This window comes from Hypomesus transpacificus, chromosome 3, assembly GCF_021917145.1.
Source record: "Hypomesus transpacificus isolate Combined female chromosome 3, fHypTra1, whole genome shotgun sequence".
NCBI classification, from domain to species: domain Eukaryota; kingdom Metazoa; phylum Chordata; class Actinopteri; order Osmeriformes; family Osmeridae; genus Hypomesus; species Hypomesus transpacificus.
In genome coordinates, this window is record NC_061062.1 from 3,434,708 (window position 1) to 3,462,320 (window position 27,613).

A 27,613-nucleotide genomic window follows, 5' to 3' on the forward strand; every position below is an offset into this window, starting at 1 on the left:
TGACTCTGCAGCAGGCTGATGTTTACCACCACAAACCCATTAGGGAGGAGATGCAGCAGACCGGCCACCTACCCTGAAACCAGAACCTGGAAGCAAGATAGCGAGGGGACAGTCCATACAAGACTCTGGTCTGCAGGGTGGACATCAATACCTCTGTCAGAGAAGCTGACAGGGTGATCGGCCCTCCTGCCCCAGGGGGGGGGGGGGGGGGGGGGGGGGGGGGAAGGGGCGGGGGGTCAGAGGAGGGGTCTTGTCTCTCTCCTCAGATAACCTGAAGGGCAGACAGGCAGGCGGGCAGTCAGGCCGGAAGCAGGGAGTCAGGATACGGAAGAATACAGTCTCTTGTAGAACAGGTTTGCAGGGTTCACAAACACACCACACACCCGTCAGTACCCACCTGATCCCAAATTCAGCCTTCCACACTCTCATACCACCCCAAGTCCCCACAGCCCCCCACATACCCCAGTTGCCGAGGCACCCCACCCCCTCTCCCTCCTGGTTGCCAGGGCAGTCACCAGCACACTGCTCTGTATTACATGGGCTAATCCACAGGGATGAGGGTGCCTTCTGGTCGCCATGGACACCAGAAAGAGACCAGCTCCCCATGACCAGCTGTGTCACTCACAGACAAGGGGAACCTCCAGGGGCCAGTAACCAGACGAGGCAACCACGATCGCCATGGAGATAAGGAAGGCGGAGATACATGACACTCTACTGCAATTCAAACTGTGATGTACACTAATTAAAATCACGTTTTATTTGTGTGGCCCTTTTTACAAGCAATGTCACAGCTCAGCTTCGTAAATCGGCACTTATAACCGACCTAAATCCTCAACACTACACTAAATCATATGCACGACTAACCACGTTAACGAACAAATAGTAGCCTTGTGGTGACTTCCCAACACAACTTAGCCAGCCAATCTCACCAATGAGCTACAACTGACACAATATAGACTAGCCTGCCTTTCTACGCACATCGTCTAGCTACTAACACTGTTTAGCTAGCTAGCTCTACCTTCAGTAACAATTGAGCCTAGCTCCTAACACTGTTTAGCTAGCTTCTCTTACCACTGAACCTAGTTACTGACACTGTTTCGCTAACCTCTCTAACCCTTGACCCATATAATGGGCGCCATTTAACTTATAACGTTCGTCATAACCCTTGACATAGTATACCGGTGCATTGTCTACCTAACTTGTTACCGTTAGCCCCGCACCCCCCTGCCTACCACCCGGAGGCCGGGAGCACGGTGTGTTACTGGAACTGTGAGGTGAACACAATCCTCTTCTTCCTTGAACTTAAACACACAGACAACACCACTAAAACCTCCATGAAAGCTAAACCTACCATTAGCTACCCAGCCTGGCTAAAAACAGTAAAACATGAGATAAACAACTTGACCCTGCTCGCTCTCTCTCTCTCTCTCTCTCTCTCTCCCTGTGGTGCGCGTGTGCGTGTGTTGTCACACCCCGGGAAGAAAATGCATGCCAGCCTCATTCCATTCATAATAGTTTTTCTGTAGACGGCAGGCCCACACTCAAAGGGTGAGTGTGTGTCAAAGTCTGGCTCTAGCCACACTGAGAAGAAATGACTGATATTTTCCCTTTTCCCCTGAGTCACACACCAACCTAGATGCAGAGGATGGTAATACTTAACCCTTCCCCCCCCCCCCCCCCCCCCCCCCCCCCCCCCCCCCCCCCCCCCCCCCCCCAGACAGGGGAAAACAGCCCCAGCTCAGATTGTAATCAACAATCTAGCCACAAACGAGCAACAAAACCCCTGTTTACCTGCAACAACTGGGTCAAAGTTAGGGTTTGGCTGTGAGGGGGAACATTACATAAGAAGTGGTGAAAGCCAGTCTTACCTTGTAGACCACAGCAATATATCCAGATTGAGCAACTAAACAACTACATGTCCAGTCCAGACAGAAGCAGTGTGTCGTGGAGACTGAGCCCAGCTGCGGAGACCTACTCTAGGCCTGCCTTGTCCAGTCCCACCAGCCAGACCACAGGGAGGAGTGAGACTAAAACTGATCCAGAGAGATACAGCCCTTTCCAGGACACTGAGTCCACACATCCACACTTCCTCAGCCTGGACACGACATCTTCCAGACACGTAGAAGGGGACAGCACAGCCCAGCGGGGTCCAGCCCAGCCCTACAGGAAGCTTATAATACTACCTCCTCCAAGAATCGCTCCTGGACACACACACACGCGCACGCACATATTCTGCTCCTGCAGCTACTGCTGCTGTCTCAGCTAACCGACAGCCCTCGACTGACTAGTAACACCCCCTTCTCCGGTTTCTGTCCTCCTATTGGAGGGAGTCGGAGCTCAGACCCGCCCACACCCCGTGTCTCTTCGGGCTGATCTAGAGATCAAGGGAGACAGAGAGAAAGAGAGATAGGGGGGATAGTACGATAATGAAAGAGAGAGGGTGGGGGAGGGAAAGAGACAGAAAGATAGAAAGAAAGATGGTGGAGATAAAAACAGAAAGAGTGGGAGTGATAAAGAGAAAAGAGAGAGAGAGACAAAGGGTGGGAGGGAGAGAGAGAGACAAAAAAGGAAAGACAGATAGCTACTAAGTGTTGTGTAAAGGTAATAGGACAGCAGAGTGTGTTTATAAGACAGAGTTTACATACAGAAGGCAGCTTTGTGTGACAACAGCTGGCAGGCTGGCCAACAAGCCACCAGATGTGCAGCTTGATCCCCAAAGTTTGAAGATTATATTTGATTCACTCAGTATGCCAGTCTCTCACTCATTCTCCCCGCTGGTGAAAAGCTGCCTGAATATTAAAAAAGTAATAATCATTGACTAGAAAGGCAACCACAGCAGGCTAGATAGACCTGTTCTCCCAGAGGACACATAAGGCCTGAGTGAACCAGCCTGCCAGCCAGCCAACCAGGCAGGGCAGGAGACAAAGGAGAAAGCCAGGCAGGTTGTAAGACAGCTGTCAGCGAGCCAATCAGTCAATGATCGCTCACCCCAGTTTAAGAGACTAAATCAGTGAAGCAGGCAGGAGCTGGAGAAACAGTCGAAGGTTCCCCAGCTGAGTCTGGTGGTGGAGTGTTCAGTCTCCTAGTCCACTGTGTCAACAACAACACAGCAACCGACCTTCGCCCGGATAATACCCAGCATCCACTGCTGGTTTGTTTAGTCTGATTGTCGCTAAGTAGAGAGATAGAACTGTCGTGTCGTGTCGAGGATGTTTTTAAGAGAAAGAACCGAGGCTCTTCTTTGGATGGATGCGAGAGGGGGAGGGGGGAGAGAGGGGGAGGGGGGAGAGAGGGGGAGGGGGGAGAGAGGGGGAGAGAGGGGGAGAGAGGGGGACGGGGGAGAGAGGGGGAGAGAGGGGGACGGGGGAGAGAGGGGGAGGTGGGGGGGAAGAGGGGGAGGGGGGGAGAGAGGGGGAGAGAGGGGGACGGGGGAGAGAGGGGGAGGTGGGGGGGAAGAGGGGGAGGGGGGGAGAGAGGGGGAGGGGGGAGAGAGGGGGAGGGGGGGAAGAGGGGGAGGGGGGAGAGAGGGGGAGGGGGGAGAGAGGGGGAGGGGGGAAAGAGGGGGAGGGGGGGGGAAAGAGGGGGAAGGGGGAGAGAGGGGGAGGGGGGAGAGAGGGGGAGGGGGGGAGAGAGGGGGAGGGGGGAGAGAGGGGGAGAGAGGGGGAGGGGGGGGAGAGGGGGAGGGGGAGGGGAAGAGGGGGAGGGGGGAAAGAGGGGGAGGGGGGAAAGAGGGGGAGGGGGGAGAGAGGGGGAGGGGGGAGAGAGGGGAAAAGAGGGGGAGGTGGGAGAGAGGGGGGAGAGAGGGGGAGGGGTCCCGTTCTCATCATATCACCTGAAAACCCCTCTTCATATTGCTGACATCCAGCCTTAACTAAATAACACCTGGGAAATCGGACCCAAGACACTTATTGAAAAGCTACTTCACTTCATATCAGCACAGTATATCAGGTAGTGCTTGTGTTGAATGCTTAATCTACGTATGGGGGGGGGGGGTTGTATTTTGCTGATGTTTGTGTGCGTATATCAGGTATTGTGTTGATGTTTTATGCATGCTCATCTCCCACACATTCCAGCGCGGTGGGATCGTGTATCTCTGTTTAGGTAAACATGATCTCCACTATGGAGAGTGTGGAGTTTGGCCTTCGGCGAGTCTGAACAGGTGGTCTGTTACAGGTGTGACGCATCACTCTGCCAGGCACACCCACACGGCACCCCCCCCCCCCCTTCCCCAAACAACCACGGGGTCAACCACTAACAGGGAGCTCACACGGCTGTGGTTGTGTCTGGCTTGGCTGATAACCATGTCGCTGAGACCATACAGGCAAAAGGAGGCTTCCTCTTTGGATTGAAATCCACCAGACGTAACACTTTAATGGCACATGCTTTGCTACTGGTGTTCAGTTTCTTCAAGTTGCTACATTCTGACTCTTGTCATTGTTGAAGGCTCGTCATGCCTGCAACTGACACATCACTGCAGAGACACTGTGATATCTAGCTTAACTACATACCAGCTAGGTATCCATCACTTTACCACCATGACACAACATACCTATTAAGTATCTGTTTGTTTGTGTGTATGCGACAGTCTTTTGGGAATGTCACTGACAAACCATTCCTGCCCCAATCAGATTCAGAGAGGAATGTCACCAGGGCTCTTTAACAAACATGTCGCAATGAGAAAAACCTATTGATGCCGAGCACCGTGGGAAGGGAGGCCATTGGGGCTCTGTAGGCCCCCAGTTTCCCTCCGGGCCCTCAGTAAGCCTGCGCTCGGCTCCCTTCCCGGCTCAGGGATCAGATAGCTGGAGCATGGCTGGCTTAGAGGCTGGATGAGGGCAGCATTGTTAGGGAGTGTAATGGTGCAACATGGGGCTCAGATCAGGAACCAAGCTCACCCTGCTGTTGCTGCGCTTCCAGGTTTCTACATCAGCATTTCATAACACCCGCCATCAAAAATTGATAGAGAATCAAACAGTATTTTATGGTTTGAGAGTATTTCCTAACAGTTCTTTCTCCCTGCTTAATGTATGAAGGCTTCTGAGCTGAGATCTGCATTAGTAATGATACAAGAACACAGTGGAAAGAGTCTGAAAGCATTTGTTTGTTTGTTTGTTTCTTAGTGTGCGTTAGTTAAAACTGCTCTGTATGACACTAAACTAAATCTTAGTGAGCTGCTTGTTTTTTTCCTCGACTAACCAATTAGGGTAAATGTTATTACTTGCATTTCAGAATCTGCTTACAGAGTGCACCAACTGTAAACTCACTGGCTAACTGTCTGTTCCACATTAGTTAAGCTAAAAACCAAGCTAACACACTCAAATGCAAGCTAATACAGCTGAAATGTGAACTTGGACAGCTAAATAAATATGTGATAAATCGCAGCCAAAAACATCTCAAAGAATATGAAAACATGTTTTCCAAGGAATCTGCTCATACAGGAGATCATTTGTGATGCTGTAGCTTGCGCTCCATTTGAGAACCAGAGGAAACTTCTTGACTAAACAGATCTCAGAATGGACATTCGCTGATAGGATCATAACAGTCACCCATACACCAGTGCGGCTGAAGAACAAGGGTTTAACCCATGTCAGACACATTAAGTCTCGACCCACTTTGACCTAGAGCACAACTACAATTTAACACATTTAGGGACATTGCCTGTCAATAAAAGTGTTTCTTATATTCAGCATATGGTCTGCACCTCGCTGTATCACTAACCGTCTCTGGAGGAAAGAATTCCTCACTGAATTATTCCTCCCAAGACTTCTTTACGAGTTTTACTTGTCTTCTTTGAAGGTTTTAGGTTGGTTTAGGTGCAGTTCTATGGGTGTCTGTGAAGCCATATGTGACATTGCTTGGAAAAAGGGCTATGCAAATAACATTTGATTTGATTTGAAAAGTGTGACTTGAGAGAAGCTTTTTAACATAGGAATCCTGCCAAATCTTAAATTTTCATCTGCTTCTAGTTTCTTCCGGGGAAGAATGTTAGAACTGGTAACAATTGAGTGGTTATATCACTGTCACACATTTTCAATGACACGGTAGTGAAAAGGATATTCAGCATAATGCACAAGACCTGTACAGTCCTCTCTTAAAAGCAGAGCCTTATCTTAAAACGAGTATAACCATCTCTTGACCCACACCACAAGTGATCACAGGTAAACCCAATCACACCAACTTTGCACCAATGTTTTTAAGATTGGTGGAAATGGTGTGCGAGTGTGTGTGCGAGTGTGTGTGTGTGTGTGTGTTGGGCAGTGGGGGGACCTGGGCCCAGCTAGGCAGCAGAGGGCTGATAGGCTGACTCTAGGCTGGGCCTGGGAGAGAATAACACAGAGTCCCACCATTGTCCTGTCTCACTGAAGCACACACACACACAGAATAGGGACGTCCAAACAACCCCACCAGCCTATTGTTGCGGCTTGACTGGGTTTGAGACTAGGTTGAGGCTGGACTGGAGGACTGGGGCTGGGGCAAGGCCATGGGCTGAAGGCATGGGTGGTAGGGCCAGGGACTCGGATCCCATCCCAAATCAATCCTTAAGCCATATGCACCCAGTGCACTTGTGGGGATCAGGGTAGATGAAGCTGGGGGAAGCCAAAAGGAAGGCCATGTCAGGGTGTTGAACCATGGGCAGAATGCCTCCCACATTCTCCTACGTCGGCTGGCCAGCGAAGGGTGTGTTTGTGTGACCAACCCAGTAGAATCATGCAACACCTGTCTACACCACGAGAAAATATGCAAGTCAGGCACACACACACACAATGACATGTACTGTGGGTGCACACACACACACACACACGGAAATCACTCCACATCGTCACAGTCTGAAACTGCAACACAGCTGAAAGCAAAACGCAATGTTCGGTTTCATCGAGATAAGTTGTCGATTGCCATCTGGGGCTTCATGTTATGGCTGTAGAATTAAAACAGACAGACATGCAGGCAGACAGCAGGCAGACAGACAGACAGGCAGAGACAGACAGACAGGCAGTTACAGAACAGAGATAGAATGACAGAACAATAGAAACGATATACAGCTAGGGAGCAGAGAGACCCACAGTGAAACTGATCATCAGACAGACACTGTCTGTTAATGTCACCAGTGTGTGTTGTGGTGGTAGCAGACTTCAGGATCAGGTCTCTGGCATGGCCTGACGTTCCCTGGCACAGCTAGTGAGCAGCTCCCTGCCTCCCCAGCACCACCCTGACCTCACTGCTCTAATTGAAGACTTCTCTTGGAGTTCCACTATGCGTGGTGCAGCTACACAGCTACACACACACTCATTAATGAGCTGCGCCAATACCCTGGGATACAGGCTAACAAGTACCTACCCACCACCCACTCAAACACTCCTCCACATCTACCCTGCATCACACACACACACACACATACACGTACACACTACAGTACCAAGGGAGAGGGTTATGGTCCCCAATCTCTAAACCCTTCTTGGACCCATGCCCAGTACACACAGCATTTAAGGTGCTGCTGAGATGCCACTTACATAGGGTACTCTCTCTCTCTCACAAACTCTCTCTCCTTCTCACACACAGCTGGGTTTTGTCAATGATTGAGATGCTGAGGCATGCGTGTCTGCGTCAGCCAGAAAAACGCCCGTCATATTTCACAAAGACAAGACAGGTTGGTACTGGGGTTAGTTAGTGGAAGGGAGTTGGGTGGAACCAAACTGGTGGTGTGGTAGTTAAGTCTACGTTTTCTCGTATACACTTAGATACTGTCATCCTGAAACCAAAAATAATTTTCGAACGTTGGTTGGTTTGTTGGTCTAGGTGAGCGGGACATCCGGGTTCAATTCCGTTCTGCCCTGGCTGCAGGTTAAAGTTACCTTAAAGCGAGCTCTAATGTGGGCTAATTCAAACACCTGGCCTGGACAGCCGGATAGCTGCCTGATAACGGTGATTATCTGTAGTAGGTATAATAACTGTTAAACGATGTACCCGTTCCCCATACTAAATGCATTAGAAACAGTAGCAAGTCAAACTTTTGCTGCACACCCTATCCCAGCACCCGGCCTCGCAAACCCGTAGACAGATTCTAGGCTTCTCATCGACTACACAGCCCCGAACACGAACAACAAAAAAAGACGCAAGGCCTACATTCTTCACATGCTACCAATCAGATCGAATTACCTTTTAACCGTGCAAAAGACTGCCGTTCGAATTAAACAAACAGATAGTTTCCATTTAGAAAAATTCGGCTATTCTTCATGTGAAAATGATTTGCATCTTGATGTCGTCCCACCCATAATGTAGTAGGTTACAACAGCGATCATCGTCTTTTACATTATTCACAAGACTACGGCAAACTATTTAACCGAAAAACGATATACCTATGTGTTGCATACCCAAATAATTATCGTCATATACGAATTTATAACGGTAAATTCTGCGTTACCTTGTAAACAAATCCATCGCACCGCCCGTCCAGTCGGTCTTTCACGGTAAAGGGTGAATGGGGAGTGGAGCTGGGCTGTAGTGATTGGGCTGTGTGGCGGGTGACATCATCGTTTTTGGCTGGTGTCAGCGCCGCTGCAAACACTGACCCAGTAGAAAGACGCGCACGTTTTCATGGGAAGTGTAGTTTCAGAGGAGTCGCATCTGTAGCAGCAGTGACCACAGTTAAAAACCAGTCTGAGTGGTCAAATAAAGAAAGATTATGACAGACTTTGAGATTATAGACTAGTGTAGAGCAGAGGATCAGAGCAAAGCAGACTAACCTATAAGAGAAAATAACCTGTCAGCTGTTTCTTTAAAAATCACTTTACAACAGACAACAACATTAACAACAAGCACAACAGTAGTCATTGAACACATCAGATGCATCACCTTGACAATATTCAGTATGCCTCCGTCCGGCACTGGACACTGAACTCACCCAGCCTAGTCTGAGAGCAGAGGAGGGGGAGGTGCAGGTCGGCTGGGTGGATTCAACCAAAAACAGGGCACAGACAGAATTACAGGGGATTAGATGGGAGTGGTGGTGACATGGGGATGTGTGCTGGTATTACAGCCATGCCGGCAGCTGGCCATCATACCAACTAGGCCCACAGGATTACACCCAGTTTGGCAGCACAGAGATCGAGATTTTAACTTGAAAGGTTTTCTTCCCCCTCTGCTTGGTGTGGGTTGTATTGAAAGGTTGGGTGGGGGGTGGGGGAGGGGGGAGGGGGGAGGGTACCACCATAGATATTTATATGGGTGAAGATATATAGTTCAAACACTCAGATTTATGAACGTAAGTATAAAGTAAATTCAATCCTTGTGGATTATCTTTGGTGTTTAATATGTCACTGACAGGAGAACGAATGTCAACATGGGCAGGTCTTCACAGACCTCAGAGGGGCTCGGCCGACATCTTGGTTTCAAGTCCTGGCAGCATGGGTGGCTTTGCCTTTCATGCAGTGAGATATTACAGTCCTTCACATACAGGAGTGAGGCAGGAGTGAGTTTACAAACGCCCCGTGTTAGTCTGTTGCATAAACAGACAGGATTCTGTAGGGTGGCAAGGGAGGTGGGTAAATATTTAAACTTTCCTGGTCTGGTTCTTGTCCCATGGCTTAGAGACTGGGGAGATAAAAGCTGCTGTAATACAGGGTTGAAGATCAATAGGAGGTGTGGAGAGGAGGTATAGAAGAGAGGAGGAGAGAGGAGGAAAGGAGGTGAGAGAAGGAGAGAAGAGAGGAAATCAAATTGTACACTGTTCCAACCTCTATTACTGTCCACGCTAGGAGTATGACCCTAGTGGCTCCGTCTCTGGACTGATCAAAGGATGACCTGGGAGGATGAAGTCCTGGGGAAGACCTGGGCAGGTCTACGCCACAGACAGGAGGAGGAGAGTTGATGTCGTTAAGGTGGTATGAGGGTCCTTTGCCTTTCATCTCCCTTTATCTGATGAGAGAAAGACTAAAAGGAGGAGATAAGAGGGAGAAAGACTCAGGGTTGTTAGATCCATTGTCTAATGGTTGTGATTGGAGATTAGCTCGAGATGGGGTGGAGGGGCGGGGTGATGCCGGAGATGTGGATGGCTGGGCGCGGGGGGGGGGGGGGTATTAGATGAGTCAAGAGATTGCTCCAAACTCCCCTCTATGGTAGAAGGATTAGTGGATCATTAAATGGTCATTAAACATCACTTTAAAGAAATTAGAGATTAGACGGATCATCTGGCTACAAGCCCCATCCTCAGTCTGCCTACTAGCCCCAGCCCTGGCCCCAGCCTCAGCCCCAGCCTCAGCTTCGGCCCGATCCTGCTACCAGCCCCAGTCCCAGCCTCAGCTCCAGTCTGGCAAAGTTCATAGCATCCCCATCCCCAGCAAAGCATTGGCCTTCAGTTCAAGCACATCATAACTCTGAATAAACAAACATGGGTGCATCTCACATGCTCTGATCAACACTGCACCACAGTGATAATTTGCAGTAAATTAGTCGGTCTGTTGGTTCAATATAGAGTGTTTTACTACTGTGTGTTTACCCTAGATAAGATAATTATCCCTCAACTATAGTACACATTCCAACTGCACCACAAGTTGGGTAAAGAATCTTAGGAACACACAGATTGAGCACTGGTCCCTGTGTGATAGTATGTAACGGACGTGGTCTTGCCAGTTCCATCAGGCTTTTCCGGACCGTGTCCACCCTTTACCGAGAGTCGAACACGCCACCTCTGACTTCCTAAGCCCCACCACTACCAGCTACGCCAAAGAAAAGCTAGCTATTCGTTGACGCGGGTGGCCCATTACATACCTGAGGAGTGAGTTTCACTGATTCACGCCGGCTACACTTGGAAACCCACTCCTGACCTCTTGATGGTTGGAGAGAGATGTTCAGAAAAGAGATATCCTGATAAACCAAACTAAGCCCTGGTAAACAGTGATTGTACTTAAAGCCAGTTGATCATAAGTTATCTAGGTTATCACACAGCTTTGTTGTTGCTGACGACAGTAAATGCTGTTGTTTCACTAAGGTGAGACCATAAGCTGTGTTGAAATAACACCGATAATGACCCACAGGAATAGATTGTGGAGTATGTTGATCTGGTAACACACTAACAGTGGATAGACAAGATTATTATTCTTGCTCTTCGCTGACACAAGCACAATGATGTCAGGAGAGAGGCATTCATAAGATGTCTCTGGTAGACTTAGCAGTTTACTGGCGTCTGCTGAGATTTATGAAGCTGCCACCTACTGGTCAAAGTCAGTAACTACAACCACCAATTTTCACAGAATTTTATTTCCACACAAAGTTAAAAAGAATGTGTCTTGGACAACTGAGAAGCTAATCCCACATGGTGCCAGAGCCAAGGGTCAAGTATTGGCATTTCTAGGTCAGGGTCAAGGGTTACATTGTTCTTGCAAGGAAGTAGAAGTGGTCCGAGTCCAGGTTAAGGGGTTATAATTTGAGAAGTATGTGAATGTGGAAGTAGTCAAGGCTCTAGGTGTTGTATGTGGAAAAAAAGGCTGGTGTCAAGGTTCTAGGTGTTTCCACTTGGTGTCAGCGGTATGTGGTCTACAGTAGGTGTTGGAACTGAACCCGTCTATTTCAGAGCTCAAGTGTGCAGGATCTTTTTGAGGTGCTGCATCTGGGACATGTTGACGCTGCTGCCACCGCACACAATGACCACCAGGGGGCCGAGAGAGCGAGGCAGGCGGCCTTCATCCTGCAGCTTCTGGATAAGCCCGCTGTAAACCGCCGCCAACGACGCTCCGCACGCCAGCTCAACCAAAACACGCTCCTCATCTGGGCACACAAGGCAAAGCAACATCAACATTCAATGACCAGATAGCAGCTGTAACTACTGGCTTCACCTCTGCACCATAGATGGCTAGTGGTGTTACCTCAGCAAGGAGGTTCTATTAGCCCTGAGAGGTCCTCACCCAGGAAGGTCTCCACAGCCTCCAGAGCCTGCTTGTCTGACACCAGCTCTGAGATGATGGGGCAGTTCTCCTCTTGGCTATAATCAAAGGCCCGCTGACACACAGTCTTAGCTCCTAAACACTTAGCCTCGCTGGAAACACAACCAGGTTATAGTACAATATGATACACATCTTGCTGGTGATACATACAATCTCATATCATACTTGACATGTTTCACTTTCTATTTGTCATGTGTCGTACTTGAGGTAAGCTTGATTTAGCTTCCTTGGCATGCATTTCAACTGTGACACCAGAATGCTGTTTTCTTACCTGGTGATGTCAGGCAGGGTAACTATCCTCCCTGTCTTCACTGCTGCATTGAAACAGTGAGCTCCCTCTGTCTCCATGGCAAGGATGGGCACAGAGCCCCAGCCCACCTCCCTCATCCCCTCCACCACCCCACAGAGGAGCCCCCCTCCACCCACAGACACTACTACAGCCCCAGGCTTCACTGGCAGGCAGGCCCGGATCTCCCGGATAACACTGGCATGGCCCTGCCTGATGGAGGAGGAAAGAGGTTTAACTTTAACAGTTAAGTTACAGATAATAAAACACACTATAAGCGGTTTCTGCTATGTAACACATGATTTAGGGTCAGGGTTAGAGGGTCTGTTCTAGTTGTTGAATTGGATCCAAAAACATCAGAAGCCAAGCTCTCTGAACTACCACCGAACTGTTTGACAAAGTGGAGACACTGATTCCATCTCAAGCACGTGACTTTTCTGTTGTTTCCTTGTGTATGTGTCCTGGTTGGTTCCAGGTCAGACAGAGAGCCAAGATGAAGGTTTGTGCCACTACAAACAGCCCCATGCCTAGTCTCTATCTCACCAAAGCAGAGGGTTGTCAAACGGAGGCACGTAGGTGAGACCGTCTGTCTGGGTCAGACGCATAGCTTCCGTGTTGGCATCATCCCACACCTGTAGACAAACAACCACACAGGGGTCATGCTTATCTGTACCAAGTCTGGTCTGTCCAAACTAAAAGGTAGATTTGTATAGGTATGGAACTCTGTCATATGATGGAAAACTGCAACACAAATCTTGTGTTTTAGCAAGTTTAAATCGTTTTTTTGAAACCTTTTATCGAAAATATTTGTTCAACCTTTCGAAGAAAAAAAAATCCACACGCACCACGATACAACAAGTTCAAATCGTTTTTTCTAAACTTATGTTTGTTACACCTTTCTAAACTTTTTTCAAAAATATTTGTTCCACCCTTTGAATTTTTTTTTTGTAAATATGTTATCGACCTTTCAAAACTTTTTTTCTAAACTTTTTTTTCACAGGAGAGGAGAGAGGAGAATAGAGAAGAAGAGTAGATGAAGTATAGTCCAGTTTAGTAGAGTCCTCACCAAGTACAGGCACTCTTACCTTGCCCACCACCCTCACAGTGGCTCCCTGGTCCCTTAGCTTCTGCACAACCAACTCCGGTGAGGAAGAGGGAACAATGATGATTGCTGGGATATTGAGTTTTCTAGCCACATAAGCAGTCGCCATGCCAGCATTGCCACCTGAACATCAATGTACAGCACTGAGACTCACTGGTATCATCCTTTCAGGTTTTTTCTGCACTACTATTGCAAGTGACAAAATTACAGAAGCTGTGCTGTAGATGATCTATAAAGTATGAGTTTATTATTGTTTTTGTCACAAATGTAGGTTACCTGAAGAACAGACCACTCCTTTAGATCCTGGTCCTGCTAACTGAGTGAGGAAAGAGTCATTCTTTTGATCGGAGTCTAATACAGGATAAGTCGATGTAATGTTTACTAATGAGTATGTATTAAAGGATATGGTAGTCGTGTTTAATAAGGTATACATAACTAATCACAGACTAATGGGCAAGGAGGCGTCTTTTTCTCATCTCGTATTTCAACTAACAGATTAACCGCATTTCCCTTACTCTACAGTAGGAGGTACTGTAGGCCACATTTGAAAGGAGAACTAAACAACTCAGTTAAATCAGGACGTCCATTTCCTATCCTCTGCATGTAATACGTTATAAATGTAGCCCACATGTTCATTTTGGAGCCAATTATGATTACAGTAGCCCATTGTGGTTCAAGTAGCTCTGTTTTGTAATTTTATACTTGTCAATATTGACTTTTAACGCAGCATCTGACAGTGCTGTACCTTCTGACATAGGTGACCGATACCACGAATCTTGAACGATCCGGAGGGTTGGGAATTTTCCATCTTTAGGTAGACTGCAGTACCAGCTCTCCTGGACATGTCTATGCTCTCCAGGAGCGGAGTGTTGACGTGGTAAACACCGGGGCTTGCCATTGTTCAGCCCTGAGAGGTACAGACAGCTCCGGTCACGACTGCAGGCCAGCAGTCTCCGCCGGCGACTGAAACAGTTAACTGTTTGTGTGTCACATTCAATGTACATCTGTGAAAATGATCACTTTTTCGATACAATGTCGCAGGTTCGTTCTACTGGGCGGTGCGACGTGCAAACTAGCTCAAGGCACGGAGACTCTCACGCAGCTGTCAGTATGGATTAACATTCCATTGCTGAGGAAAACACAAACATATTTTTGTTGTTGATTTAGCTAATGACGTACGAGATCTGCATAACTTGCAGTCACTTACCAGTTGTCGTCAGTCTTGTAACTAAAATGCCCTTCTGAACTTCCGCACCTCTCCATTAACAACAACTCAAAGTCCAAAAGGAAATTAAATTCTCTGTGTATAAAATTCCTCCTCGTGTGGGGGTGGATTTATAACTTGATTATAAACATCTTAGTATGGTCTGATCTCCAACAGCGTGTGTATAAATCCGTTGATAACAGTGATCTTAATACCACATTACAACATCGCAGGCCTTTTGCCACCAAACCACAAATGAACATTTGTGTATACTTGAATCACAATATATCATCACCAAATGTTCTCTAAAATATAAGATCATCAAATATGTTATTAATTAATACAGCACACACGTGTGTTTTCTTCCCATTCTATTGAATGTATTTATGTTTACATTTACATTACATGTTGCATAAGTTGTATCTGTATGACACATGACCCATCTTCTACAGTGGATGGTATAGCACTCAACCTTCAGCAAACCTGTCAACAAAACATCACTGAGTCTGAATGTCTGTTGTTGTGCATATTAAATAGACAACACCTGGACACAAAAATAAGAATATGAATTATAAGTAATAATACAATTTACAAATGTATGTCTGTGGTGCATGTCTAAAACATCTCAACTCAATATGAATACAAACTCTGAAGACCCATCAAGGAGTCATATGGTTGGCTTATCAAGCAAGTATAGTTATCTGTGATTGGCTGACGGTGCAACACTCATCCAGTTATCAGGATAGATAGGACACCTGTGGAAGACAACACCGCTCGTCTTTTCCCACGACGTCTTCTCCCCGTCCGTCTATCAAAACACAACTCTTTGGTTTCCAGAACATTTCAACAACAATTTCAACATCTCTCATCCTCTATCGTTTCTTTACCTGCATCTCAAGCCTTCTAAGTCCTTCAGTATCAACCTGCTAAGGCCTTTCTTTCCTTCCTTACATGTCCAAATACATTCTCTATTTGCCATGCTCCTCTGAGGATGTCCAGAGGAGCTTCCAGCTGCTTGGCAACTCTTCGCACACGGCCCGTCTCCAGACATGCATGTGTTCATGCCAACTCCTATCATGACAAGGCAATGATGTCAAGCCATACATGACGTCTAAGATAGCGGTGGAGCAATATTGACCACATGAGTTAGCAGAAGCTGGGAGTTAGCAGAAGCACAAAGATCCAGAACCAGGCAAACATTCATAACATCCTGACTGACTCCTCTCTTTTCTCCTCTGCACCCTCTTCGACATCACATTCACACATCTGCTAGTCACACAGATAAGAGTTTAGGCCTTGTTCTCATGGAGGGGTGGGGGGGGGGGGGTTCGAGCTTAAAAAAAAGAGAAATAAAACAGTGTTTGAATCGATAGACAATATCAGCCTTGAGGGGGAGAGAGAATCTCGAGCTAGCTGTCTGGCTTGGTACAGTTTCTTTCTTCTTTGGTAAGCGACCACTCATGAGCCTGCCTCTGACCACATGGGATCCTTTCTCTCTGTTCCTCCACCACAAACACGTCCCCTCTTCTTCTGCGTGCACAGCCATCCACTGCAGACAACGTGCACTGTCCCTTCAGCAACACTGTTCACGTGCACGCTCCTCCCGGCGACACAGCCAGGCGCTCGCTCGCTCCTCCTCCTCAGGCTCGGGAGGCTGGGAGCTAAGCCAGGGAACGCTGTCTGGGCTTGATCCTGGGGTAGAGCTGGGAAACACGTGGACAGGTAGAGGTTTATATCAGATTACATCAATTTAGCTTGTTGCCAGGTCATTCAAGTTCAAGATTTCACGATCTTTTTGTTGTTGTTGAGGAAGTTGACAAGTGTGTGCAATCGAGCAAGAGCCTGTGAGATTCACTTTGCCAGATTTGTGTACATTTACCACCTGAAGGGTGCCAGGTTCCTGCGGAAACACCTCCGGCAGGTTGCCAGGTTTGTCTAAACCCATCCCAGCGCCAGTTTTTCATGTGAACTCACCCCCAACAGGTTGCGAGGCACGTAGCCCTCGTGCTCATGTAGCCGAGCCCACCACCACTCCGTCTCCGTGTCGTCGCGACGACGCAGGATGGTGATGGCGTCCCCCTCGTGGAAGGAGAGCTCGTCGGGACTCTGGGCCTCGTAGTTCCACAGAGCGTAAACCGAGCCTTTGTTCATCACACCCAGCTTCTCCTGCACACCTGCAGTCCCAGAGTCGAGAGGGGGGAAGAGAGGAGAGGAAGTGTAGAAGAAGGAGGAAAGAGAGCATGAGGAAGAGAGGAGAGAAGGAGCCGTGGTGGCTCAGAAGGTAGTGTACCTTTGGGCTAGTAGTAGGAAGGTTCTGGAAGATATCTCAGGGCATGTAGACTCTAGGTAGCATGACTGAAGTTTTATAGAAGGGAGGACTAGCAGTGCTACGTACCGTAGAGGAACTGGGAGCACTGAGCGTATCCGTCCTCCATCTCCTCACACTTGTCTGCAGCCGTCTCCACGTCACTGATGGTGGTGGCAAAGATGGCCGCCCCAGACTCCACTAAGAGCTTACACAGGTGAACACTGTTACAGGAGGCTGCACAGTGGAGAGGAGTCCTGGGTGGAAGGAGGGAGGGATAGAGAGAGAGAGAGAGAGAGAGAGAGAGAGAGAGAGAGAGAGAGAGAGAGAGAGAGAGAGTGAGAGTGAGTAAGTGAAATTGAGAGATGATGAGTAGATGGACGGATTTTAAATAAAGATAAACGAAGACAAGAACGGCTTAATAAGTTACTGATTGAATCCGAAAGCGACTGACTACTAATTTCTTCTGAACAATTGACACTGTGATACCACAGATGAGCTAGAGGTGAGGTCCGGATGAGTGGTAGCGGTTAGCATAGGATAGCATGGTTAGCTACTTGATCTTAATAATAAAGTCATATATTCATATAGCAGATGCCTTTTCCAAAGCGACACAAAGGGTCAAACCGTCTTACCATCCATCACTGTCAGCAGCATTAACATTGACCCCGAAGTCAAGCAGGAACTTGACGATGTGGTGGTGCCCCGCACACACAGCGTTGTGGAGCGGAGTGATCCCCTCGTCGTTAGCCGTGCTGGGGTTCACCACCTTCCCAGAGGAGCGGAGGAGGAGACTCATTAGAAATCACATAAAACCTTGTTTCCGCATAGACGTGTCTATCGAAGTGTCTGTGTGGGTTTTTAAGCAGGTTTTGGTGTTTATGTCCCACCTCATAGATGATCCTCTGGACCAGGTCGAACTCTCCCTCCAGAGAGGCGTCCAGGAGAAGAGCCAGGGGATTGAACTTCACCCTCAGGCCGTGACCCGTCCTCTCTGACTCAGGCTTCTTCAGGTTGGTACGCTTCACCTGAACACACACAGGAAGAGGGTTAATGCAAACAAACCTGGAAAGCCTGCAAAAAGGTTTGTATTTTACCCAAAACTTTCAACTCAGTGGTGTGCTTTTAATGTAATTGCATGTTGTCGTTTTTGTGTTAGGTAAATTAATGTAATGATTAAGGAACCGGGTACTGTATATTACAGCAGTGTATATTATATATACACAGTATGTGTATATTACTGAAGTAACTATGTTCTTTAATAGTATTTGTGACGCTAGTGGCAGACTGACCTTGGACGGGGTCGTGGGTGTCATGGCCCGAGGGGAGGGGTTTCTCTGCTGTGGTTGGGTGGTCTCTGGGCTGGGGGAGGAGCCAGGGGATTTGGACCCAGCCTGGGTGTTGTTGTTTTGATCCTCCAGCCTATCAGAGGCCGGGGGACTGTGCTGGGGCGTGGCCGTGCAGGGAACGGACTGGCCAGGAGGGGAGGGGGAAGGGGAGGGGATGGGGGAGGTCCTCTGCTTGTCTGCAGGGGTGGGGGGGGACAGGCGGGTGTCAGAGTTGGGACCCTCTGCCGAAGAGACCACCAGGGAAGCAGACTCTAGAGGGCAAACATTGGCTGTGTTGTTATTCTCCATCTCTACCAGGCCTCCTGCCAGCCCTGTGCCCAGGAAGGCAGGCTGGTAGAAGGGAGTGGCACTGCCTGCCTCCATGCCCCCTGCCAAGGTGTTGAAGCGCTGGTACAGAAGCTTCTGGATGTTGGGTCCGGCCGGGCCCTCGGGCTCTGTGATGGAGCTGCGCTTCTTGAGCGGGCGGGGTGCGTTGGCAAGGCGACGCCTCAGGACCTCCAGGTCAGCGTCGCTCTGGTAACGGAGGGGGGAGTGGGCGACGGGAGTGAGCTTGGTGGGGCTGAGGGGGCGGGGGATGTGGTGTACGCTTGGCGGGGGATGTGAACTGTCGCCCCCCTCCCTGTCTACCACGTCTTCTCCTCCCATCCCCCTGCCTGGAGACAACGCCCCCTGTTGGAAGGGCACAGGGGAGGGGGAGGTGGAACTGCACGGCAGCACTGGTTTACCATACACTAGGGAAAAAGCAGGGGAAAGCAGAGCCAGATTCAAAGTTAAACAAGTTGAACACGAGTTTGAGGATTGCAATTTAAAACGTATCCATGTTGACATGCGGCTTGGCAATAACAGCGTGTCTGAAGAAGCAAAGTTACCTGCTTTGACAGTGCTCCTGTTGCTGAGAGAGCCATAGTTCTTGGTGGCCGGCTGCTGCAGGTACATGTGGTAGATGGAGCTGGAGTTCATGGTGGCTGGTCCCTTCCTGGGGGACTGGGGCCTGGAGGCCTTGTCTGGGACGTAGGGACGCACTGCCACCGCCAAGGGGGGGTCCGGCCTCTCCCCCTGGGGCTGCGAGGAGGGCGTGGGGCTGGGGGGTATGGATATGCGCTGCTGGATCTGCTGAGAGGTGGAGGATGTCCCGGGTCTCTGCCAGGCCAGGGTGGCAGGCGCAGAGCGGGGCAGAGAGCTGGTGGACGAGCCCATGGAGGGGTGGCCTGTGCTGGGGTAGGTGCCATAGCTGGGTGGGGGTCTGGACATGGAGAGCCTACTGGAGTCCATCTAAGAAGAGGGGTGGGTGAGGCAGAGGCAGAAGCAAATAAAAAGTAAGATGGGTCTTCTGCTCGCAAATCCAGGGCTTTTACTTGAGTTATTTCAGGACAATCACTTAAAAATGTCAAGTTACGTTCACTTTCACGCGTGTTCCAGAAAATGGAAATCTGTACAGAAGGCTTTTCCCAGAGATCCTGATGCAGCAGGGGTCGCTGTCTTACCTGATCTGGACTGGTGTTCCTCCAATCAGAGGGCTGGAAAGATGACACGCTCTTACTGAGGCCGGGCCAAGCTGCGTCGGTAGCTACAACCAGACAGGGATGGAGGGGTGGATTACACACAGAGGTAAGGAAAAAGGGTTAGAGGGAGAAATACAAACAGAGAAAGACAGAGAAAGACAGCAGACAGTGAGTTCTGTGACACACAAAGGTTGAAGGATGAGTGTGTTAATGTGTTTCTCTCTCTCTCTTACACTTTCTATCTCTCTCTCCCCCCCCCCCCCCCTTTCTATCTCTCTCTCTCTCACACACACACACAAAAACAATTTGAGAATGGTTTTGTAGTGTCTCCAAAAAGACTCTCCATGCTGTGTGGTTCATATCCATTTGTGTTCTCTTCTCTGTGGTTCCTTTCCCACTGCAGCCACCCCCACAGTGACATCACATCCTTTCCCCCCCCTCACTCTGCCACACAAATAAACTTTACCTACCAACCTGACCGGCAACTTCCTGGTATTCTGCAGAAGTCTTTCTGGCCACAGGGATATTTCTGGAGATGTTTATTTAAACAGTGACAGTGCCCTCTATATTAGAAACCCAGGAGGAATGAAACTTGCCACATGAGTGTGTCCCTGTTTAGTGTACTAGGGCTTGGATCCAGAATACTAAAGAGTGCATTAAGGTCGGGATATAGAGTACTAAGTAGTGTACTAGGTCTAGGGTTAAGTGTGCTAGTAAGTCCACTAGGTTCTATCTCTTCTCCTGCAGACTCACAGTTGACATTCTCCGCCCCCGAGGGGGACCTAGGCCCCTCCCCTTGCTCCGCAGGGGCCAATAGGACGTCTAAATCTGACACCTTCCATTGGCTGGGAGGCTTCCTCACGCCGCACCCCTCTTCCTCTGCTCGGAAGCACCAGCGCCCCCCACAGATCAACAACAATAACATCAACAACCACAGACAATCACAAGGGAAGGAGAAGAAGAGGGGACAGACAGGACAGGAAGTTAGAGAGAGCTCAGACAGGAAACCATCGTATTCAGAGATAGTGTCAAGGTTATAACATTCTTCATAAAGGTGAGTCAGGCAGGTGACAGCAGTGGGAACAGTGAGGGGGGCCTGTGCAATACCGGGACAGGCCAGCAGAGAGCAGCAGTCCTTGTATGAGGTCACAGCACACACATCTTCCAGCTTGGCTGAGGATACTAACCTGAGTGTGATCTGGCATGGTTAAAGCCATGAGGGGGTTTGAGGGGGTCAGGGGGAAGGCTGTACCCCCCCTCCTGCCGCCCCGGGACGGGGACCTGGATGTAGGGACACACGGCTGCCACCCGGCCCGAGCTGCAGGGGGCAGGTTGGGGGGACGGGGGACCCCCGTTCACCCTGGTCAACTGTGGAGGGAGGGAGAGAGAGAGAAGTAGGGGGAGGGAGAGAGAGAGGTAGGGGAGAGGGGGAAAGAGCAAGGGAGGGAGTTAAGGATTGGGAGATATAGGATGGAAAGTGATTGAAAGAGGGTAGGAGCAGAATACTATCTTATTATGCTATGTAGTTTGGGTTGGCCTCTCAGTAATCATGTAACACCTGTCCTGTGTTATCTAGTGTTACACACAGAGCCTGGCCTTACAGACTGTACAGTATTGGCAGGTTTACAGTTCCTCTCTGGGATCTATAGAAAGTGCCTTCTCAGGGCTTGATCTGTGATGGATTGAGAGGGCCTGTCCTTACGGAGCGTGTGTGGTCTGTGTGACGTGCCTCAGCTCGTTTCTTCTGGAGGCGTTCTCTCAGGTCTCCGATCCTCTTGTCCATCATGGTGACCTCGGAGTTCTTCTTGTTCAGGAGCTCCTTGTTCTGCTGCAGTTTGCCGCTCTGCTCGCGGTTCAGCTTGTTACGCACCTGACACACACACGCACGCACACACACAGACACACACACACATTTAGTAATTTTGCACGTAAACACAGACACACACACACACAGACAGACACACCCATCAATTTAATTCCTGACAGTGACTGTTCCAGTCAAAGCCAGCAGACTGCGAGCAGTGGGGTTCTGTATCCTGAGAGTATCTCATTTTCAGTCTCCCAGAAATTACATCACCATCCTGACTCAGCTAATCTGTCTTTCCTCTGGTCGGAGCCTGCCTGACGTAATCTGGTCTGGGACCAGGGAGCGGGCCAGACAGTCTAGGCATGTGGAGAGGACTTCCACTTATATTCATCTTGGTTTAATATTTTTTTCCAGATGGAAACATTTGAAATATTTCAAACGCAAACTCAACTTTAAGCGAGCAACAAAAAAAAGGGTTCAATCATCCACTCCCTGGACTTTTGACCCATCAGGTCCAGGGTGGGGGGTCAGGGGTCAGGCCTACCTGCAGCTCCTGGTACAGCTTCCTGAGCTCCAGGGCGGCCGAGCCGCTGAGGGGAGCTCCGAGAGGCTGCAGGCCGTTGAGGCGGCCCCTGCGCAAGTCGTCCAGTTGCTGGGTGAGCTGGTCCACCCGCAGCACGGCTGACTGCAGCTCGGCCTGCTTCTCCTGGAACAGCCCGCTCACGTGCTCGATCTCGGCCGCTGTGAGAGTCAGGGGCGGAGAGGGAGGGAACCGGAGACAGAGTGAGTGTGGGTTTCAGTGAGAGACAGAGTGAGGGTAGGTTTCAGTGAGAGACAGAGTGAGGGTAGGTTTCAGTGAGAGACAGAGTGAGGGTGGGTTTCAGTGAGAGACAGAGGTTGAGATGGAGTGGGGGGAAAGCAGTAGGAAAGAAGAGAAAGAGAGAGGGAGAGAGAAGGAGAGGGAGGGAGGGAGGGAGGGAGGGAGGGAGGGAGGGAGGGAGGGAGGGAGAGGGAGGGAGGGACAGAGACAGAGACAGAGAGAGAGAGAGAGAGAGAGAGAGAGAGAGAGAGAGAGAGGGGTAGATCTAAATGCAAGCTTTTTCTTCGTTCTGGAGTATATCTGTGCTGTTGCCAACAGGGTGCAGCCTTGAACAGCACACAGTACACAGAGGACCATGGACACACGACCACTCACACACACATCTTAAGAGTCACCAGGAGGACTACTGTGAGCACCACACCCTGACCAAAACATGAGGAGGGCCACCACATTCCAAACCCTAGAAATAGAGACAGAACTGACATCATGGACAGCTGCAAGGAATTAGACACACACGGCCCTGTTAAAACATGATCCCGTATCAGGCCTGTTTTTAGTGTGTTTGACTGAGCATGTTCGTGTGTGGGTGTGTTCGTGTGTGCGCGCGTGTGGGACTGCGCGTCTTACACAGGTTGCCGTTGATGAGCTTGCTGTAGTCCACCTGTCCTCTCATGGCTCTTATCTTCTTCAGCTTGGCCTCCTGGCTCTCCACCCTCTCTTTCAGCCTCTGGAGCTTCTCAGCCTCAGACTGGGTCTGGCCCCCTGGACCCTGACCCTGCCTGCCCCCCTGGTGCTGCAGGTACCTCAGCCTCTGCTCCTGGAGGAGAGGGGAGGAGAGGGGAGGACAGAAGAGGGAGAGGGCAGGGGAGGAGAGTAGGGGAGAGTACAGGGCAGGATAGGGAAGGAGAGGGCAGGGCAGGGAAGGAGAGTACAGGGCAGGGGAGAGGACAGGATAGGGAAGGAGAGGAGAGGAAAGGAGAGAGGAGGAACACAGGGTTACAATGAGTTCCAGATGTGGGGTGGGTTAGGGTTCGGTTGGGAAATGTAGAAGCAACATTCCTCAGCTTCATTCACACACTGTGGAGCAAAGAGAACACACACATTCACAGATACACACTTTCACACAATAAGCACACACCTCTGTGCGCACAGAGGAGAGCTGAGGGGAACGAAGGGTTTACAGGGAAGAAGGAGAAATTGGAGGAAGAGGGGAGTGTAGGAAATAGAATGAAGAGAGAGAGACAGAGAGAGAGAGAGAGAGAGAGAGAGAGAGAGAGAGAGAGAGAGAGAGAGAGAGAGAGAGAGAGAGAGAGAGAGAGAGAGAGAGAGAAAAGAAGGGGCAGATCACACTTGTTAGTTTTGTAGCTTTCGTCATAAGTGTGTTAGAAGTATACATTTGCAAACCATAAGAGGTTTCAAAGGCACAAAAACACATGAAATACAACTTTATACAACGTTCTTCTCACCAAAAACAGGAAACAGGTTAAGGAAAATATTTTATTTCCAAATTACTGAGCAGATCTGTAAGTACTATGACAACAGTGTCAATATCAGAGCTGCAGTCATCCAGCTCTGTATGTGAGTAAACTGTAAAAGAAAAAACAAACAACCATACCAAGATGGCCTGTGGCGATGGTGGCAGTGAATGGATGAAAACAGAACATTTAGAACCCAGACTGAGAGAAGGAGAGATGGTATGAAAGAAGGCAATAAAGAGAGGCAGGCTTTGTGCTGTGTTCTCTGAGCTGTGTGGGCCTGCTGATGGAAGCAGTTTCAGGTCATTTCTAGAATGAGCCAACACCATCCAGGCCCTGACAGTGAGAGACAGAGTGTGTGTGTGTGTGTGTGTGTGCTTGTGTGTGTGTGTGTATATGGGGGTGATAGAAAGATAGAACGAGAGCAAGTGAATGGGAGAGAGGATAAAGTGTTGGCTAAACACAACGCACCATTTACCAGAGGGAACAAGTGATTGCCCACTCCATAATTACAGCAATACAGAAAAATAGTATAATAATACACCACAGGTAAACAGCACCCTATGATCAACAACACACAGGATTACACTTAAGTATGTTGTTAGGCCATGCCTGTCATCATCACCTCCTTCTTAACTATGACACCATATTTTTTCCTTGACTACTCCTCATCATCATCATCCTCATCATCATCATCATCTACCTGACTGTTAGGCCGATCTGCAGTGCCCATCAGAGACAACAATGATTAAAAACATCAAGGACAGGACTTTGACAAAAAAACAGCCAGATTTACCTTCAGACTGAAGACTACCATTCAGCCAGCCTTTTATCCACAACCCAGTCCAAACTGCCTCAGGAGAAGGATCAAATAAACTTAACTACCCTGCTCTGTGCTAGAGGCAAAGATTGTCCAGAGCCATGACTCAGAACAGTCTTCCTGGAACTACGAGAGAGAGGAGAGACAGAAAGGGGGAGCGGGGGGGGGGGGGGGATTGGACAGGCATAAAGCAGAATCTAGTCCAGGCCAGGCGTACAATAGTGCTTTTAAATACATTAGATGGGTGTGGAGGCTTTCAGGGAAAAGATTTCAGACTGGACCTCCTCCATCTTTCTCCATAGCACTTCCTCCTCCCCTAACTCTTTCTTTCTTTCCCAGTCCCCCCCCCCTTTCCTTCTCTCCGTTCTGAACATTCAGGCTATTTCCTGGCAGCTGCGTCTCGCTCCTGACCTCATTTCCTGCGGACAGCAAGTCCTTTCCTGTTGTTGCTTGAATGGATTGGGCAGTTGTCCCCGGTGACGCTAACTCTGTCACCACAGTCTCTATTGAGAAGTGACAGGTCTGAACCAGCAGCTGCTGCATGTCAACATGTTGTGTGACTTATGGTATGCTAACATGTTAGCATATCCAAGTATTTACATGTAGATATGTTAGCATATCCATGTGTTTACATGTAGCTATGTTAGCATGTCCAAGTGTTTCCTTGCTTGTATGTTAGACAGTAAATTGGAGTTACCAACCCTCCAGGTAATACTGACAGTGGAGCCAGGTGTCTGACCCTGAGAAATGATCTTTGACACACCGACACACATATACATAGCAACACTCCAAACTGCATAGAGAAATATGAGCTCTCCTCAGACAAGCTGTGACCAATCAGAGTGATTTACTCAGGGACACACATGTCCAATGACACACCCATGAACATGCTCGGCCTTCACCAACACACCTTTCCAAAACAATGAAGGATCAATATGCTGTGCCAGAGCCATCGTTCACACCCCTCAGCACCAATCAATGCCTTTGTAAAGCTGATAGACTTTGTAACAAGAGCCAGTCAGGTAGCAGGCAACTGCCTACGACACCAAGCAGGGTCAACTTCAGCTTTCCACACACATTTTCCAAAATGACTGGCAGAGACATAGATGAAGGAGTTAAAGAGAGACAGAAGAGGCTGTGGAGAGAGAGAGAGAGAGAGAGAGAGAGAGAGAGAGAGAGAGAGAGAGAGAGAGGACTTTTGAGGAGGATAGGGGGTATTCATGTCAGGAGGCTTCAGTTGTCTTGACAACAGAGTCTCAGGGTCCAGATTTGATTGAATTGAAGGAACTGGAGTTGTTCTCAACTTATGGGGTATGTTAATTGCTGTGAGCAGACCAGCCCCAGTGCACACTGGGTCACCAGAGGAGTGCTCCGTAAACATGGAGGTGTGCAGAGATCACACAGGTGGTTGTTACCTTGGCGACCAGCATCTGTTGTTGGGCCTCTATCTGTTGCTGCTGTCGTGTAGCCATTTCCTGTAGCTCTGACAGGGTCAGCTCCACGCGAGGCACCCCAGCCTGATGAACACACACACACACACACACACACACACAGGCACACAAACAGGCACACAAACAAACAAAAACACACACAATTAGTGAAGCAAACAATGACACATTTCTTTCAACCAAGGGGAGCAAAATACAGTTGGTACATGGTCTCTCTTTGGAGCCCATTTGCATAGCTCAAATATAAAATATATTTTTTTAAGAAAATCTGGCCAGCTCTGGACCCGGCTTATGCAATATGCGGAAGTGATGCGGGCATAGTAGATTGAAGTGGGTGTATTCAATTTAAGGTGGAAATGTCAGTTGGTCTTTCGTCAACGTGCCAAGCGTAACTATTGGCGTTTCGTTCAGGATTAATTAAACGCAACATTTAATAAAAAAAAATGTAAGAATTGTAATCATTTACCAACAGTATTTATACATTTTTCAAACTTTTGTTTTCATTGGTTTGGCGGCCCACCTGTATTACCCTAGCGGACTACTAGTGGGCCCACAGGTTGGGAATCGTTGCATTACACCGACAAGCAGGTGAGGAGATAAACACAACAATATAGAGTTACACCATGACATGCAGACAGCGGCTCATACAGAAGCAGCTCATCAGTCTATAAAGAGACCAAGAACAGCACAGAGCTATCAGATCTACAGGTCTCCCTGGTCTCTCCCTGGTCTCTCGCTGGTCTCTCGCTGGTCTCTCGCTGGTCTCTCCCTGGTCTCTCCCTGGTCTCTCCCTGGTCTCTCCCTGGTGTCCTGTCAGCAGGGAGGTTCTTATGTAACGGTTCAAACACAGGCATTTTCCATCTACTACATCAACAAACGGTAGCCGTCTTTGAAGAGGCATCAAAGCATCTTCTGATGCTGCTCTGCTCTGGGTGTGAACCACAGTGGGAGATGTTAAGAAGTACAAATAAAGAAAAGTGTTGCATCTCTGGTTAAACTTTTGTACAAATCTGCCTCTCTCTTTCTCTCATTCCTCTTTGATCTCTTTCATAATATTTCTCTGTCTCTCCTCCCAGCCCCCCTCCCCTCCCTCCAAATACCCCCCTCTCTCCCCCCTCTCTCTGCCTGGTCTGTGGGGGTCCCAAGCCCCAAAGTAGGAGCTTAGAGCAGAGCTGCCGTAATCATCACATCTGGACCACCAGGAAATGCCTGCACTGGCAGATTAGGAAGACTGCAGTCGGCAGGCCATGTCCTGCTATTGTGTTGGCTCGCTGACTCACACACACACACACACACACACACACGCACGCAGGCACGCACACAGACACACTGACCGTGACCAGTCACCATGCATGCTCATTCACACTTTCAAATACACATACAGACATTGTCTGAAGTCATTTTCACCCTAAAGCTCAGCTCTGTCGAGCACTGCACTAAAGGGATGAGGACATTTTTAGATCATAGCTTGAGAGGGAAACTAGAATAGTTTCATCCCTGCCCGAAAATCATTTCAAGTCGCTGACGTTCACCCCAGTTGTGACCCTAGAAGAGCCGAC

At 49.0% G+C, this 27,613-nt stretch overlaps 3 protein-coding genes across 16 annotated transcripts in view; all 3 read right to left on the minus strand.

Annotated features, from left to right (window-relative positions):
* daam1a (dishevelled associated activator of morphogenesis 1a) overlaps nucleotides 1–8,521 on the minus strand; it is a 38,320-nt gene extending 29,799 nt beyond the window's left edge. For 2 of the 3 annotated variants that reach the window (XM_047018359.1, XM_047018357.1), the window contains exon 1: nucleotides 8,420–8,521. The gene's annotated coding sequence lies outside the window, so the exon portion shown is untranslated. Of the gene's footprint in view, nucleotides 1–1,868; nucleotides 2,329–8,419 lie in introns of those variants that run through there. The other variant, XM_047018358.1, reaches the window with a different exon arrangement.
* Nucleotides 8,522–11,261: 2,740 nt separating this feature from the next.
* sdsl (serine dehydratase-like) lies at nucleotides 11,262–14,799 on the minus strand. Of its 3 annotated transcripts, none has more exons than XM_047051157.1 (8): nucleotides 14,532–14,799; nucleotides 14,070–14,231; nucleotides 13,601–13,640; nucleotides 13,308–13,447; nucleotides 12,766–12,854; nucleotides 12,208–12,435; nucleotides 11,898–12,028; nucleotides 11,262–11,760 (listed from the first exon to the last, which is right to left on the minus strand). In XM_047051157.1, exons 2-8 carry the CDS (start codon nucleotides 14,220–14,222, stop codon nucleotides 11,570–11,572), a joined length of 972 nt encoding a protein of 323 aa, XP_046907113.1. In that variant the 5' UTR covers nucleotides 14,223–14,231; nucleotides 14,532–14,799; the 3' UTR covers nucleotides 11,262–11,569. The 3 variants fall into 3 exon arrangements, with proteins under 3 accessions (XP_046907113.1, XP_046907106.1, XP_046907098.1); XM_047051150.1 differs by having other exon boundaries at nucleotides 14,070–14,287; XM_047051142.1 differs by having other exon boundaries at nucleotides 14,070–14,300.
* A 113-nt stretch (nucleotides 14,800–14,912) lies between these two features.
* The window catches only part of ppp1r13ba (protein phosphatase 1, regulatory subunit 13Ba), a 23,553-nt gene continuing 10,852 nt past the window's right edge, over nucleotides 14,913–27,613 (minus strand). For 2 of the 10 annotated variants that reach the window (XM_047051105.1, XM_047051097.1), the window contains exons 5-19: nucleotides 26,022–26,123; nucleotides 23,450–23,470; nucleotides 22,939–23,128; nucleotides 22,036–22,232; nucleotides 21,387–21,554; nucleotides 20,872–21,052; nucleotides 20,438–20,563; nucleotides 19,667–19,749; nucleotides 19,052–19,454; nucleotides 18,126–18,913; nucleotides 17,724–17,861; nucleotides 17,469–17,602; nucleotides 16,924–17,090; nucleotides 16,503–16,702; nucleotides 14,914–16,231 (exon numbers count right to left, since the gene is read on the minus strand). In XM_047051105.1, the coding sequence (XP_046907061.1) occupies nucleotides 16,190–16,231; nucleotides 16,503–16,702; nucleotides 16,924–17,090; nucleotides 17,469–17,602; nucleotides 17,724–17,861; nucleotides 18,126–18,913; nucleotides 19,052–19,454; nucleotides 19,667–19,749; nucleotides 20,438–20,563; nucleotides 20,872–21,052; nucleotides 21,387–21,554; nucleotides 22,036–22,232; nucleotides 22,939–23,128; nucleotides 23,450–23,470; nucleotides 26,022–26,123 (2,940 nt within the window). In that variant the 3' untranslated portion in view covers nucleotides 14,914–16,189. Of the gene's footprint in view, nucleotides 16,232–16,502; nucleotides 16,703–16,923; nucleotides 17,091–17,468; nucleotides 17,603–17,723; nucleotides 17,862–18,125; nucleotides 18,914–19,051; nucleotides 19,455–19,666; nucleotides 19,750–20,437; nucleotides 20,564–20,871; nucleotides 21,053–21,386; nucleotides 21,555–22,035; nucleotides 22,233–22,938; nucleotides 23,129–23,449; nucleotides 23,471–24,582; nucleotides 24,707–26,021; nucleotides 26,124–26,574; nucleotides 26,755–27,613 lie in introns of those variants that run through there. The other 8 variants (XM_047051114.1, XM_047051073.1, XM_047051063.1 and 5 more) reach the window with 8 other exon arrangements.

Coding starts and splice junctions, on each gene's coding strand:
- sdsl (XM_047051157.1), bottom strand. CDS start 14,222: ATGGCAAGCCCCGGTGTTTACCACGTCAACACTCCGCTCCTGGAGAGC. Junction 12,436..12,765: donor TTTGACAACCCTCTGCTTTG/GTGAGATAGAGA, acceptor CTCCTCCATCAG/GCAGGGCCATGCCAGTGTTA. Junction 11,761..11,897: donor GGCTGTGGAGACCTTCCTGG/GTGAGGACCTCT, acceptor TTGTGTGCCCAG/ATGAGGAGCGTGTTTTGGTT.